This window comes from Panthera pardus, unplaced genomic scaffold (genome assembly GCF_024362965.1).
Source record: "Panthera pardus isolate Hobbes unplaced genomic scaffold, ASM2436296v1 HiC_scaffold_15, whole genome shotgun sequence".
Lineage (NCBI taxonomy): Eukaryota > Metazoa > Chordata > Mammalia > Carnivora > Felidae > Panthera > Panthera pardus.
Window position 1 is genome coordinate 22,911,695 of NW_026526710.1, and position 16,232 is coordinate 22,927,926.

At 50.1% G+C, this 16,232-nt stretch overlaps 1 protein-coding gene across 4 annotated transcripts in view; it reads left to right on the forward strand.

Annotated features, from left to right (window-relative positions):
- DGCR2 (DiGeorge syndrome critical region gene 2) overlaps positions 1–16,232 on the forward strand; it is a 100,194-nt gene that overhangs the window by 57,745 nt on the left and 26,217 nt on the right. For 2 of the 4 annotated variants that reach the window (XM_019435535.2, XM_053902278.1), the window contains 3 exons: positions 3,875–4,000; positions 6,443–6,662; positions 8,595–8,671. In XM_019435535.2, the coding sequence (XP_019291080.1) occupies positions 3,875–4,000; positions 6,443–6,662; positions 8,595–8,671 (423 nt within the window). The remainder of the gene's footprint in view (positions 1–3,874; positions 4,001–6,442; positions 6,663–8,594; positions 8,672–16,232) is intronic. The other 2 variants (XM_019435536.2, XM_053902279.1) reach the window with 1 other exon arrangement.

The following is a 16,232-nucleotide window of genomic DNA, read 5'->3' on the forward strand; positions in this document are numbered from 1 at the left end:
TACCATTCAAAACGTTATATTTTCAGGCTCTCTGATGTTAGAAATCCTCTTTTGGTAAGCAAGTGTTACTTGACTTACCTATATCTGATTTTTTTTTTTTTTTTTACCATGTTTTGGTATAAAGAAGGAAAATGACATGCCTTGGAATGTCCACCTGGACACTAAAGAAGCTCTGGTCTGTCTAACCCTTTATTTGGAGAGGTTACAAGCTCGTCTGGACCCTAATGCCACATTTGAACAAGTTATGTGTTCCTAGAAACACAGAATCACTCACATTTTGTCCTCTATTTACAAATAACGAACGTTGGGAAGCAAGCATTGCCACTGCTTGCCCTGACTCAGTTTCCCTGTTGGACTCGCGGCTCTCCTGTGGCCCCCTGAGCTCTCCCTTTGAGGCTTTTGCTGGGAAAGCAGGAAACTTAGCATGCCCAGGGGAGCAAGAGGGGGCTTCCCTGAGCCCCGCAGGGCACACAGGACTGTGCTGCTTGGGAAGATGGGCAGAGACAGGCCTCTAGTGGCCGGTGGCTGGGTTGTGAGGTAGGAGGAAGCTCAGGTCCTGTGGACATGGAGGAAGAAGAGGGCTCACATTTCCCCTCTGTTTTTTACTTCTGCTGTGAAGCAAGTCTCATAACACTTCTGAGTATACTTTCCCATCTGTAAGACATTTCCCTTTCCCTCAGCTTTTTTAGTACCGGGTCAACCATGTTGGCTTCTCCTTGCTTCACGTCTCCTTCCATGCACTCCCATTCTGTCTTTGGTGGCCAGAGCTGTTCTGAAGTCTTAGCGAGGACACCTGAAGAGAGCAGAACACAGATGGCAGCTTGTGGTGCAGAGAGTACCCTTTTCAAGATCGCAGGCTGGTCTGGGGACTGGGGGCTGGGGTACACACTCAGACTCTTCCATTTCCAATCACAGGACGTAAGTATACCCACGGCCAATTGCTGGATGGAAGAGAAGGCGGGCAGAGTGTGTGACCTCTCTGTAAATGGGGACAGGATCATCCACTGTTTTGCTCACTGCTGGATTCCCCATGCCTAGGAGAGTGCCCTAGGAGATTGAAGAGGAGAGGAAGGGAGAGGGAAAGTTGCTTTGTGTTGTTTGCATCTGAAAGCAGTTCTTGGGGCTGACTGCACATACATCAGCTCACACCTGCCAACCGGTCCTAAGAAGAAACGCTGTCTGTGGTTTGCAGAAGGAAATCTGTATTGTTAGAGGTCATCGTAAGGGGTCTATGAGGATGTTACTCCAGTGAGCTCTGTCTCCTCCCCAGCTGCACCCATTTCTTGCTTCTCTTGGCCCCCAGGACACTGGGAAGTCCCTTGTCTGCGCTGGTGGGTTCCCATAGTGGCACTGAACAAGTGAGTGATGAGGGCATGGCTGTGGGTGATTGACTGTGAAGAGAAATAATAGAAAAGAGAAGGGCTCAGAATTGCCACTTGAGCAAGCAGGAGAAGCCTGTTCAGTGCAAAGTGGCTCCCCCCATCACCACTTGGCTTTCTGGGGACTTCCCTAAGCGTTTTGCCTGTTGCCCCATACCCCCTCTGCTTTCAGCCAGCATCCAGGCCCCAGCAGCGCACTCTTACCCTTTCTTTCTCTCCCCACCCTGTGCCCCAGATTCATGTGTCTTTCTGTGAGCATTTTGGTCTGTCCTATACTGGGTGCTGCTGTGCTTGGTCTGGGGCAGAGGCCAAGACACAAAGTGGAATCGCAGGTCTTGCTTGTCGGGGCAGACAGAGGGAGACGTGCATTTCAGGTGTAGGGAAACATGTACTCACCACACCCACACTTGTCCTCAAGCTTGTCCTAGACGTGTCCGCCTTTGGCCTTTGCCCAGGCTGGGCCCTCTGCTGGGAAGCCCTTCTGTTTCCCTCTGTCTTTATCTCCAGTCCACCATCCCCCAGAAGCCCAGTGTGGTTCTCCCCACTCTTGTGCCTGCCTCCCGGGGAGTCAGGGGATGCCTGTTGTAGCACTGCCCTCTGTCAGAGCTGCCAGTCTCCTGCTGGGAGTGACAGTGCTTAGGATGTGGATGGGCCACTCCAGTCCTGGAGAGCCAATGTCGCCCTGAAGAGAGCAGCTGCAGCACATGGATGGCAGCAATGAGGTCATTGTGTTGGCAGTGAGGTTGCGCCAGGGGCCTTGACTGTGTTTCTGCTTTACGGCCTTGCCTTGTGTTGAACTTATCTCAGACATTGTAGCACATTTGTTGAGAGAGATTTGTAATCTGATGGCTCCTGATCCCCATCACATGCCTGGGAAGGGAAATACTTGTATTGAATATTTAGTGGGGAAGGAACCAGAGCTGCTAGGGCTCGTGACTTACCCAGGGTCTCAGAAGGAAATAAGGAGGAGCACACACACAGAGACTTGTAAACAGGTTGTTCTGTGGAACCTTTTGTAGGGTAATGAAAAAATGCAAACAACCTGAACTTCGAACCATTAGGGGATTATAATTAAATCCATTCACAAAATACTGTGCAGCCATTAAAGGTGATGTTCTTAAGCACTTTTAGGAATATGGAAAGCTATTTATAGTCTTAAGCTTACAAGGCAAATCATAAGATGGAGTGATGTGATCCCAATATTTTTAGGGATTTATGTAAAAAGAAAAGACTGGAAGGGCAGCAGACCTTAGCATAGTAACAGGTTATATATTTTGGCTTTTCAAACTTCTCATTTCTTAAGTATTTCACATGTTATTTTATAATGAGAAAAAATACAGTTTATTTCTGAAAATAACATCAGGGTCTGTGACATGAGCAAAACCAGGTAGCTGGAGGAGCTTCAGTCAAGTGGGGCACCATGGAGTCAGGGAAGGTGGGTTTGCAGAAGGCCACCTGCACACCATGCCCAGGTCCCCCACATCCTCTGCCTCAGGCCGTCTGGAAGCAGAGCAGGCCTCCTTCTGCATGCAACCATGCAGACCCAAGTTCGACACTATTTGTCCTGACCTTGCACCAGGTGTCCTCACTGTGCACCAAGATGCCCCCATGCGGGCAGAGTGGGGAGGAATGTGGCCCAGGTGAGATGTTGCCTCTGACTCTCCCGTTCTGTGCCTCGGGTACATAGCTTCATGTCTCTGCATCACCCCTCACCTTGAAGAGAGGGGAGAGTGGTACTCTCTGGATGGGAGACCACCCCCTCCCCAGAGAGACTGTGGAAGCACCGATATGTGAATTGCTAGTAGACCGTGGTCCATAAAACTAGAATTATTCCTCATCCTCAGCTTCCTGTTCATACTTCCAGCTGCACATGAGGGCCTGTGCCAGGTGGCCAGGAGCCAGGCAGGAATATCAGAAGGCCCTGGCCTTGAGGCCGTGAGAGGCACCAGCAGGCAGGTGCACAGACACCTATAAAATCTATGAAACCTTGCTGCTCAGGCCCAGTGCAAGTAATGCAAAGGAGGGTGTCACACAGTGTTTCCCTCTTCATACTAAGGAGAGGCTCCCAGGCCATTGGGGTGGAAGGGGAAGCCTGGGCTCTGGAGAGACCTCTCCTCCCCGCCTGCCCGCCATGAACTGGAGCTGCTGAGGGATTTTCAGGAGGAATGACTAACCCTGTGCTGTGCTAACAGTTGCCTGTTAGAAAATGCAATGAAGGAGAGATTTCATTTCATATTAGTAATAACAAAAAGAATAGTTTCAGTAAGAAGTGCATGTGACCCACTGGGCCTGAGCAGCAAGGTTTTGGATTTTTAAAAAACAAGTGAATAACTGCAATACGTGCTACCTCCCACCTCCAACCTGGTTTTCCCAGCCCTGAGTAGGCGGGCTACACTGGGCTTTATCTTGGCACTGGCCACAGAGAGCCACTTGAGACTGTGTGCCCCGCTGCTGCATGAGCAGTGTGTACAGCCCATTTCTCTTCTTGCTTTCAGAAGTGACTGGAGAGTCGCGTCCTTACCATGGGAAGGAGGCTGTGGATCCGCGGCCAGGCCGGGCCCGAGGCAACGACCCCAAGCATTTCCATGCGGTGAATGTGGCGCAGCCCGTGCGCTTCAGCAGTAAGTTGCAGACCTGCCCTGTCTGGGACCTAAGCCTTACTGTCCAGCATGGCCCCTTGCAGCCCCTGGCTGTCCTAGGGCCACTTGCCTGGATGAGGGGTGTGCCTCCTAAAATGGCCCTTCAGGGCGATCAGCGGGCATCAGCCTCCTTTGATGAGTGAGGCTATATGGTGACCCAGCCCCTGAGTGGTGAAGCCATGACGCAAACCCAGGCTCTGGAACCAGGCTGCTTGTTTCCACAAGCCAGCTGCTTTTTGGGGTTGGACTATGCCTGCCCTTTGGTAGATGGAGAAACAGGCTCCGAGAGATGAGGTCCAGCTGATGGGGTGGGAAGACCCTACCTCTGTTGTTAAACCATTTTGGAAGAGACTAGTTATTTAATGAACTTCCTGTAACGTTAAGATTTTAAAGGAGCATTACAAGATTAAAGAAGGATGAAAGAAAAACCACACCGAAACCCCCCTTCTAAATAGGCATGATGATATGCGTAGGTACGACACACCAGGACAGGAGGAACTGACATGTGATGTGTCCACTGCAGTTGGCCATGTTAATACTCATCCCACAGACGCTCAGCGCTGGGGAGCATCTCAGAGCCCAGCCCCCGTGTGGTGCCTTGGTTCTGTCTGACAGAGACTGAATGGGCTAGGGGCAGGGGCCAGCCATCCCATAAGCCCTGATAGTGTGCCCGGCCTTGGTCCTTAATAGCTGTGAACTGCAAGGTTCTCGTGGTTGAAGGGACGTTGGGCAAAGCTTGGCAAGTGACGAAACCGAGGCTCTGAGAGGTCAGCCCATCCAAGATCACACAGCCAACGGGAGCAGTGCCAGGATTCAGCCCTGTGGAACCCTGACTCTGTCTCATGCTCGCCCTTTTCATTGCTTACCTGTTTTCTTTTGAACAGGAATACTTCTATCGAGATAATAATTCCACAAATTTCAAATGATTAAAAAAAGACGAGCCAGTAAAAAGTAATGTTCCCTCCATCCATTGCTCCCAGCCACCGACTTCTGTCCCCAGGGTTTTTTTCCTGGATCCATCCCAAGGTGGCGGTGGGTGAGAAGCTAGAGTGGAAGCCTGCCCTACTGCTCACCAGCCGAGGTGCTTGATCTGTGCACGCCTCAGTGTTTCCACCTCTAGCCCATTTGGAGGGAGTGTGACAGGTGGAACACATCACATGTTGGGGCTTAGGAACTGCTGGTGATCTTCCTGCCCCTCAAGCCCATGTCACACAGCAGACATATGCTGTGCGCACTGTTTACCTTCCAAGCAGGGATAACTCTCAGGGTTGGCTCCTGGTCTACAGTGAAGAGTCCTCCTGCATGCTTCTCAGTATGTGAGCAGGCCCTCCCCAGTGGGCAGGTGGCGCTGTCCCCCTCTCTGCATCGCAGCAATGCTGTGGCATGCCTCCTTGGCTACAGGCCAGCACTGCCATTTCCTCTGTTGTAATCTCTGTACCTTTGTTAATAAGTTACACACACATACACGCTCTTAAGTAATAAAAACATGAACATCTATCTTTCACAAGTTTTACTAGTTCCACAGGATGTAGATGCGTCAAAAAGTTGCATTTTGTTAACAACTGGCTTCATTGTTGTTTTTGTTTGTTTGTTTATTTACTTAAAGAGAGAGACAGGGAGGGGCAGAGAGAGTCCCAAGCAGGCTCTGCAGTATCAGTACAGAGCCTGACATGGGGCTCGAACTCACAAACCACAGACCATGACCTGAGCCAAAGTCAAGAGTTGAACGCTTAACCAGCTGAGGCATCCAGGTGCCCCAACAACTGGCTTTGTTAAAAAGTATTATTCTTCATCGGTGTGCACTTAGGAGGTGGGTACTCCAGCATTTGAAGGTTATAGAGCCTTCTATAAGTTCTATATAGGTCCCATTATTTCAGTGGCATTTCTAGCTCTGATCCCGTGAACTTGTATTTTAGGGGAGTGCTGGCCGGTACCCACGTGAAGAGAAAAGGAGAGCTGAGGAGTGGGCTCAGGAAGCAGTGTGCTTACTGGTGGAGTGGCCAGAGCTGTGTGTTGGGTCAGTGAGGGTGGTGTGGGCCAGGAGCTTTTCTGCTGATTCCTGCCAGGCCTTGCAGTGAGCTGGCCTGGAGAGATCTGCCGTCTTGTCAACCAGACTTCATCTGAGAATGAAATCCACTTTACCAAAATGCATTCAGCAGTCAGTCTTTACTGCCAAGTAAATCAAAGGCCTTACAGAAATGAGATGAGTCCCTGAATGTACTTGTGCATCAGGCTGCATCTGGGTCTTAGAGAAACTTACATTTCACAGCATATGTGGTCTTACAGGCAGAGGTTACCTCTTGAGCCTCAGTTTCTCTGTTTTTTTTCTGGGATGATTTCTGACCTTTGCTCAGATGCAGCATGTCTATTTGCATTTCAGAGGAGGATTCTAATTTAGGGGACAACTCCCCTCCCGCCCTTCATGTTTCCTAGGGAAGTGCCCGACAGGATGGCACCACTATGAAGGCACGGCCAGCTGCTACCGGGTCTACCTGAGTGGAGAGAACTACTGGGATGCCGCGCAGACCTGCCAGCGCGTGAATGGCTCCCTCGCCACCTTCTCCACTGACCAGGAGCTGCGCTTTGTCCTGGCCCAGGAATGGGACCAGCCAGAGCGGAGCTTCGCTTGGCAGGACCAGCACAAGTGAGTCCTGAGGTGGGGACCCAGGGCCTGAGGTCAAGCCTCCACCCAGCAAGCCGGATACCCACCAAGGACATGGTTTCTGGCCGCCCATTCCACTCCTCAGCTTTGCTGGCAGCCGGCACTTTGGGGAAGAGTTTCCACCCACTGGAAACACATAGAGATCCGGGGTTTAGAGCAGGTATCAGGGTGATGTTGGGAGCTGTCAGAGGTGCAGGGATGGGCTACCACATTATGTCACCTCAGGCCAACCCCGTTCGTTGGCTCCCATCCATGGGTTCAGTTGCAGCGGTGTCAGGAGGAGCTGTTTGATGGACTTCATGGGCCTGGCCTGAGGGGCATGCACGTGGGTAGGGATCTTGGAAGGATCCGAGAAAGTGGGCTCTGCCAGGCCCTATGCTCAGTGCTTCCATGGGTGTACTTGTTCAGTCTTCCCAGAAACCATAGGAGGCCAGTGGGTGAGAAGACAGGCCCAGGGTGGGTGCACACCTGACTGCGGGTACACATTAGTTGGGGTGTGTCCGGGTTCCAGCCCGGGCTGTCTAGCTCCAGAGCCTGGCTCTTGTACCCAAGGCTCTGTGACACTGCAGAAAGTGTGGAAATTGTAGCCAACTGCCAGCATTTCCCAGGCCCAGAGTTTAAGGGTTTTGCTGGAGGGCAAGTGTGTGCCAAAGACTGTGGTGTTCTTCCTCTGGAGTTGGTGTCATACTGCCCCTTCCATGCTGCTGGGGGTCAGGGAATGGATTGTAGGGGTCGCCAGACAGCCAGTGCTCCCTCCCAGGGATGCCACACTGCCGTAGGAGCATGATGACCATGGCAGGTGGAGAGTGAGCCTTCATTTCAAGACCCTGCCTGGGTTTGGCCTCCACCATTACACACTGTGACAAATCATGAGACCTTGCCATTTTCCTTCTACAACTACACAGTGAGAAAAAATAACTTCTAGATCACAGGGTGATTGTGAGTCCATGGAGAAGTGAGAAGGCTCAGCCTACTGGGTAGAGAACTCCCCATCTCCCCAGGGCAGGTGTGTGCATGGCAGTAGGCTGAAGGGACAAGAGTGGTATCAAGCCAGGGCTCCCACGGTGGCATTGGGCTTGCTGATAGGCATCCCCAGGACTGTGGCTGGAAGGCTGGGGTGAGAGGCACACACTCGGTGGGTGGTTGTGGCAGTCATCCAGGTCCATGTGCACGGCCTTCTCAGTGCTGTGATGTGCATGCTCAGGAGCGGGCTGCAGGTCTGTGGGGAGCTGGCTCTGAGCAGAGACCAAGCGGGAGACCACGAGCGTGGTTTTACCCAACACTGCAGTGTAGACTCACGTGGGCTTGTGTTTTATTGAGATGTAATTCACATACTGTAAAATTCACCCCTTTAGAATGTACCGTTCTGTGGTTTTAGGTTATTCACAGAGTTGTATTCATGAGGCTGTATATACACCAAGAATAAGATTGGTCTTGCTCAGAATGTAAGAACTTTACTTGATCAGCCAATAAGATTAGTCTTGGCAGGAGTTACCCAAGATACAGCTTTTTCTGACCTGTGAATTTATTTAGAATTTTAATGCATTTTATTAAAATTAAGCTTCAAAATTTTAAAAAATCATTAATGCTTTAGAAGCTTGGGTTTTTTTTAAGTTTACTTATTTTGAGAGAGAGAGAGAATGAAAACGAGTTGGGGAGGGGCAGAGAGAGGGGGACAAAGGATCTGAAGCAGGCTCTGCAATGACAGCAGAGAGCCTGATGCAGGGCTGGAACTCACAAACCGTGAGATCATGACCTGAGCCAATGTCAGACGCTTAACCACTGAGCCACCCGGACACCCCAGAAGCTTGGTATTTTAAAGGTCAATATAACTGCAAGATGCCCACACTCACACACAATCCATGACTGTTTCCCTGCTGTGCTGAGATCTCCTGCCTTTCTGCCCTCCTGCAGGTTGTGGGTTGGCTACCAGTATGTCATCACCAGCCGGAACCGCTCCTTAGAAGGCCGCTGGGAGGTAGCGTTCAAGGGTAAGTCTTCCTGGTCTTTCAGAAGAGTTGCTGGGTTTGAAATTGGGGTGGAGGCATCATCCTGACTAGGGGGTATTGCTGGGGGCTCCCCATCCTCTCGCCAGCAGTGCCTGGCCTGTATGAGTGCCTGGTGCAGGGCTCATGGAGAGAGGAGGGCCCTGGATTGCAGGGAGCATTGTGATGTTGGGCAGGTACCCCAAGGCCCTTCTTTCAGGCCCCGTGTGGGGGCTGGAGCCTTCTCCAGATTTTCCATTTTCTCCATTTTCTCTTTAAGTTAAGGAATGTAGTTTGGATATAAAAATGAACGTACAGAGTGTATAGCTGACGTGGGCCAGAGAGGGAGGGATAAACCTCTAGGATAGAGACATCCAGAAGTAGAATCCAAACTGGAAGGAAAGCTATCAGGGAGATGGAATTAAAATAGATTGTGTGTGAGGGGTGCCTGGGTGGCTCAGTTGGTTAAACATCCGACTTCAGCTCAGGTCATGATCTCGGTTTGTGAGCTCGAGCCCCATGTTGGGCTCTGTGCTGACAGCTCAGAGCCTGGAGCCTGCTTCGGATTCTGTGCCTCCCTCTCTCTCTGCCCCTCCCCTACTCACACCCTGTCTCACTCTCTCAAAATTGAATAAACATTAAAAATTTTTAAAAATAGATTGTGTGTGTGTGTGTGTGCGTGTGTGCGTGCGTGCGTGTGTGTGTGTGTGTTGCTTTAAGGATTTTATGCTGAGCTGCTTGAAAACACCAGTGTAACATAAAGGAAAGCATATCTGCTATGGGCAGCTGAGTCCTGCCCCCTGCCTGTCCCTTCTTCTCCTGCCCCATTGCACTGGCACTGGCAAGTTTCTCCCAGGCCCTGGCTGTGGCCTCTTCACTTGCTCCCTGAGCTATGTTCCCCTACCTTGTCCCTTGTCAGGCCTCGCTTTTGGACTGTTCTTTGGGCCTCTGGTTTGAACTTGGGTCTTGTTCTTTTTCCCCAAACACATCCCAGTCCCACCATGGATGTCTTCAGTGTCTCTGAGAAGAACAAGTGAGGAATGGTGGTCCCAAGGGACCCCACACATCTCACTCTGTCCACCTCACTGTGGAGTCTGAAGGGGCATTGAACTCAGAGCCCACCTGGTTCCCAACCTGAGTGGCTGTGTGGCAGGTGACCGGCTGTGTCTCTACATAGAATGATTGGTGAAGGCACAGACAGTATTGGTGTTCAAAAGCCCCAGACACCTGGCTTGCCCAGAGAGAGGCAGGGTCCCATGGGGCAGAGGTGCTGAGCCTAGCAGCTGGTAAGGGGCAAGGAGCAGAAATGGTGAATGCAGAAACCCCAGCAGAGGGGCCTCACCTACCAACCTTTGCTCCTACTAGGGAAGTCACCCCATTCTTGTGTCCTCCAAAATAGCCTACTGTAAGCATGTCCCACATTTGCATTCCCAGAGTTTGTGAGTTTAGATCTCCCACCAGAGTGGAGACAAGTAAATAGCTCTTAGATTTCCAGGCCCAAGAGTCTCCATGTGCCTTGCAGTGGATAAATCTAGTAGCTCCTCATTGCCCTAATCAGAGCCATTGGGAGCGAATCCTAGGCGAAGGCCCATTGCCCTGGCCCCAGCAGAGGGCACTTTCCTTCAGGACAGTATAGACACTCCTGGACACCACTATCTTCTTGACACTAGTGATTAAAAAGTGGAGATATGAGTCTGCATAGCATGACAGCATGTTCTGAACTGGGGGCCATGGGACCCTCATCTCATCCCTGGCACGAGAATGAGAGGCCCCAGGTAGGCTCTCATGGCTATGCTTGTCTCGATGGCTCCACTGTGGCATTCGAAGAGCAAACCTGAAATTTAGAAAAAATGTGTGTCAACGCTGGTGGCAGCGGCTCAATGTGAGAGGGACCCGAGGCAAGAGTGAGGCGCCCACACGGACGGTGCTGTGGCCCTGATGTCCAGCAGTTCTGCGTGGGTGCAGCATGGTATTGGCTGCATGTACCTGCTGCAAGTGGACCTGGAAGGTCTGTTCTGGATTTAAGTAGTAGCCACAAAATGAATATGTGGCTAAAAAAGCTTCCTCTACTACAAGATAGCTGGCCTAAGATACTTGACACCACTCAACATCATTTGTTTTGGGTTCAAAGAAATTAAAAAACAAAACAAAACAAAAACACATAAATCCAAATGTAGCACATGAGTTTCTTTTTTTTTTAATTTACATCTAAGTTACTTAACATATAGTGTAATACTGATTTCAGGAATGGTGATTCATCACTTACATATAATAACCAGTGTTCATCCAAACAAGTGTCCTCCTCAATGCCTCTCACCCCTTTACCCCTTCCCCCCTGCCAGCAACCCTCAGTTTGTTTTCTGTATTTAAGAGTCTCTTATGGAGGGGGAGGGGTGCCTGGGTGGCTCACTTGGTTAATGTCCAACTTCGGCTCAGGTCATGATATCACCACTCAGGAGTTTGAGCTCCACATTGGGCTCTGTGCTGACAGCTCAGAGCCTGGAGCCTGCTTCAGATTCTGTGTCTCCCTCTGTCTCTGCATCATCCCCACTCACACTCTGTCTCTCTCAAAAATAAATAAACATTAAAAAAAAGTCTTATGGTTTGTCCCCCTCCGTGTTTTTATATGATTTTTGCTTCCCTTACTTTATGTTCATGTGTTTTCTATCTTAAATTCCATGTATGATTGAAGTCATATGATATTTGTCTTTCTCTAATTTCGCTTAGCATTATAGTTCCATCAATGGTGTTGCACTGGTAAGATTTCATTATTTTTGATCACCGAGTAATATTCCGTTGTATATATGTACCACACCTTTATCCATTCATCAGTAGATGGACATTTGGGCTCTTTCCACACTTTGGCTATTGTCAGTAGTGCTGCTATAAACATTGGGGTGCATGTGCCCCATTGAAACATCACTCCTGTATCCTTTGGATAAATACCTAGTAGTGCAATTGCTGGGTCGTAGGATAGTTCTATTGTTAATTTTTTGAGGAACCTCCGTACTGTTTTCCAGAGTGGCTGCGCCAGTTAAATGTACCACAGTGGATTCTGATGCATCCCACATTGTGAAGGGAGTTATAAAAACTTCAGTGGACGGTTAGGGAAGCTAAGTCTGGATTTGTAGTGGAGATTGACTCATGGATTTTCAGAGGTGTGACCATAGCGTTGTGCTGTGGACGAACGTGCAGGATGAGCTGCCGTGATCCCGGAGAGAGCTTCAGAGCTTCATAGGGGTTCACTGTGTTCTTCCCTCTGCTTTTGTGTCTGTTTGAAAGTGTCCATATTAAAAGCATCTTAAAAGGTTTCTGCTAAGAAACTGCAGCATGAAAAGAACACTGAAAACACACCCCCAGCAAACACGGCAGTGGCAGAGCCCCCACTTCTGCTTGTGAAAGGAGCTGTTTGCCAGATGCCACCTGCTTCAGCTGGGCCTGAGAAGTTGGTCCAGGGATGATGCATCACAACAACAGTGGGAAGTAGATTTAAGTCCTTTGTCATCAATGGCAAATTTACCCCAAAGAAAAGACTATGCCTAAGAATATGAGTGAATGGCGGTAGGAAGCTACCACGGGAAGATGTTTAAAAATACTCATTTCAGGGCACCTGGGTGGCTCAGTCGGTTAAGTATCCAATTCTTTTTTTTTTTTTTTTATATTGATTCCCTTTTTTTTTTTTTTTAATGTTCATTTATTTATTTTGAGAGAGAGAGACAGCAAGCAGGGGACAGGCAGGGAGAAAGGGAGACAGAATCCCAAGCAGGTTCTGCACCATCAACATGGAGCCCATCTCAGGGCTTGAACTCGTGAACTGTGAGATCATGACCTGAGCTGAAATCAAGTGTCTGACGCTTAACTGACTGAGCCACCTGGGCACCCCAAGCATCTGATTCTTGATTTCAGCTCAGGTCATTATTTCACAATTGAGCCTTGTGTTGGACTCTATGCTGACAGCTCGGAGCCTGTTTGGGATTCTCTCTCTCTCTCCCTCTCTCTCTGCCCCTCCCCTGCTCACGTGTGTGCTCACTTCATTTACATCTTGTCCCGCGTTTTTCCAAGTTTTATAAGTATGTGTTGTGTATTGGCACAGTGGTGCTCACAGAGTGTTATCCATATATACGCACTTCTTACCCAAGTATTCAGGTACTCCACTCTCCAGTTGCATTTTTTAAAAAATTTTTAATGTTTATTTTTGAGAGAGAGCACAAGCAGGGGAGGGGCAGAGAGAGAGGGAGACACAGAATCTGAAGCAGGCTCTGACACAGGGCTCAAACCCACGAACCGTGAGATCATGACCTGAGACGAAGTTGGACCCTTAACTGACTGAGCCACTCAGGTGCTCCTCCCCAGCACATTTTAAATTTGGATCTCTGCTTGTGAGAGGGGCCTCCTCCCACGGCCTCTCCCTAGGGAGGGAGGCTCTGGCTCTAGCTCTGTCTGCATAGCCCCACACCAGGGTTCTGAGACCCTGGCACTTAAGTCAGCACCCAGTCCTGGTGTGCCCTCCATGGAGGCTGAGAGCGGCCCCTGCCAGAGAACATGGGGTACCATTTTTATAACATTGGTGACCAAAATTTGAAAACAGATCTATGTTGTCTAAAGGGAATCATCCCCATTTTCCCATAAGCCACTGCGCAGGGCCCAGTGTCATTTCAGTTTCTGGTTATTATATGTGATACTTATTTTAAAATATAAAAATGGAAGCATACTGTGGGTTTGATGTGTCCACGTTGTGTGACTTGCTTATTGAAGACATGCTTAGCGTTGGTACCTTGACCTCATTATCCCCCTGTCTCAGCATGTCCAACTCTAGGGGCTCACTTCTGTCACAGGCCAGGTCCCTGAGTCCTTCTAGCAAAGCAGTGATCTTGTGAGTGGTGTGCGATGCCCAGCGCAAGCTGTGTCACTCCTCCCGTCTATTCTCTGCTCCCATGTTACTGCTCTGAGGTCTACCTTCGTCTCCAAGCTCCAGCTTTCTTTTTTCTTATAGCAGCTGTGATCTTCTGACTTCACATATACTTTACTCATTAGGTTTGTTAGTCATCTGTTTCCGGCCTTTATACCCCCACTCCAATGTGAGCTCTGCAAGGCAAGGATCTCTGCCTCCTGCTGTTGCCCAGTGTACCCCGAGTCCCTGCTTACGGGGTGGGCCCTGTGGGTATTTGTTAAATCAGTAGGGGATGTGATTAGGAGGCTGTGTTAGATGCCTGGGGCTGCCCAAACAGAGTTCGAATTTCTGGCTTAACACAAGTTTACTTTGTCACAGTTCTGGAGGTGGAAGTTCAAAATAAAGGTGTCAGCAGGGCCGCCCTCCCTCCAAAGGCTCCAGAAGAGTCCCTCCTTGCTTCTTCACCAGTGTGTAGTGGCTCCATCTGCCATAGCCATTCCCTTCTCAGTGTAAGGACACTGGTCCTTGGATTTAGGACCCACCCCAAATTCCTGATGATTTCATCTCAAGAGCCAAATAAGGTCACATTCTGAGGTTCCAGGTGGCCATGAATTTGGGGGAGATGTTCCTCAACCCACTGCAGATGCTAATTGAAGACCACACTGAATGTTTTGGAGATCAGCCTCATTTAGTTCCTGGCAGAGAAAGGATGGAACATTTTTTTAAAATGGGGTATGAGATGCCATAGAGAGGGCAAATAAAATGAAGCCTTGAAAGGAACTAAAGTTTGGCAAAGAGGAAATGGTCTTTTTAGTCACCAAGAAACTGAAGCCCCCCATGATCTCAGGGTAAATAGGGCTTCTGACCAGCACAGAGTGAGGAGGCCCAGGTGGTCCCATGGTCACCAGCGGGTGGGAGGAGCCCCCTCCCCTCAGCCCTCCCTATGCCCTTCATCTGGTGGCTTGGTGGAGCCTGAGTCACCCTCACCCCACCCCATCCTCCACTCTCAACTTGGCTCTGGCAGGTTCCAGGCAGCTGGGGGAAGTACAGGAGGTGAGGACCAGGTCCCAGGACTCTACCCTGAGAGTTTATTTGTGGCCTTGGTCAGAGCTTTGCAGTCATGCACTGAAATTGTGCTCTGGGCTGGCAGATAGACTCATGGCTAAAGACTTGTTTCTTTTATAAAGGATGGGATGAGGGGCGCCTGGGTGGCTCAGTCGGTTAAGCGGCTGACTTCGGCTCAGGTCATGATCTCACGGTCCGTGAGTTTGAGCCCCGCGTCGGGCTCTGTGCTGACAGCTCAGAGCCTGGAGCCTGTTTCAGATTCTGTGTCTCCCTCTCTCTGACCCTCCCCCGTTCATGCTCTGTCTCTCTCTGTCTCAAAAATAAATAAATGTTAAAAAAATAAAATAAAAAATAAAAAAAGGATGGGATGAATCTTCCATTTTTGGCCCATAAGACAAGAAGCCAAATAATGAAGAAAACTGTTTGTTTGTTTAGTTTTTACATTTATTTGTTTTTGAGAGACAGAGCACAAGTGGGGGAGAGGCAGAGAGAATGAGACTCAGAATCCAAAACAGGCTCCAGGCTCTGAGCTGTCAGCACAGAGCCCGATGCAGCACTCAAACTAACAAACTGTGAGATCATGACCTGAGGCGAAGTTGGACGCTTAATCAACTGAGCCACCCAGACACCCCAAGAAAACAGTTTTTAAGAAGGGAGGCAACTCCCCAGGTGAAGGGGCATCTGAAGGAGAAGAAGAAGATACACAAGGGATGCAGGAGGCCTTGTTGGGGAGTAGGGGGCCTGAAGGAAAGACAACAGTGCTCAAGGCAGCACCCACTCTTAGCAATGGAGGCAGGCTCCCCAAACGGTGTGAGAAGACACCGCAAAGAGCCCAGCCGCCTCCCCTGCCCTCTGTCCATGGCCTTCCTGTGAGTCCAACCACTGGGGCCTCAAAATCCCCTAGCCAAGGGTGTCAGCTGGGGACTGGGCTTCTATCCCACCATGCTTCCTGAAAGCCCATCTTCCCACCCTTGTCAGGGAGCTGGGAGGCCATGTTCCCAGTGTCTGTGGGATGAAGCCCTGCCTTCATACTGGCTGGATCTCCAAAACTGACCTGCACGCTTCGTGTTGGGAGCAAATAGAGTTCAAAAGGCATGTATGGGAATGCCTCATTTCTGCTAAAGGGTAAACTGCACTGCCATCTGAGTAAAATGAGAGTATCTCCAGTGATCCACGGCTGGGTTAGCCTCAAGGAATCTTCTGGTGGTCCAGTGTCCGGGGGCTCTCTGAGCTAGGGAATGGACTCTGGGGGCTGGCTGTGCTGTGCCCCAGGTGTGGCCAGAGCCACATCTCCTGGAACATTGCAGAAGAGAGGCTTAGGGGTTCATGGCCCCCTCTCCCAACACCACTGCACCCCAACCCTGGGCTGCCAGGGCAGCATGATTTCTGATTGCCTGATCCCCAGGTCGGAAGGAAGGAGTTCAGTGAGCGACAGGTTTCCCTGGAGCTGGGAGGGGGTCCCAGGGAGCCAGTGCTTTCCAGTTCAGCCGGCCAGCTGCTACCCCTGGTGGGCATTGGAGTCATAATTCTGCCTGAACTGTGTGTTCCGGGTGTGTGCGGTGAGCGCCTTTTCAAGCCCTTCTCCTTTTACTAGTAGATACCCTGTTGTAA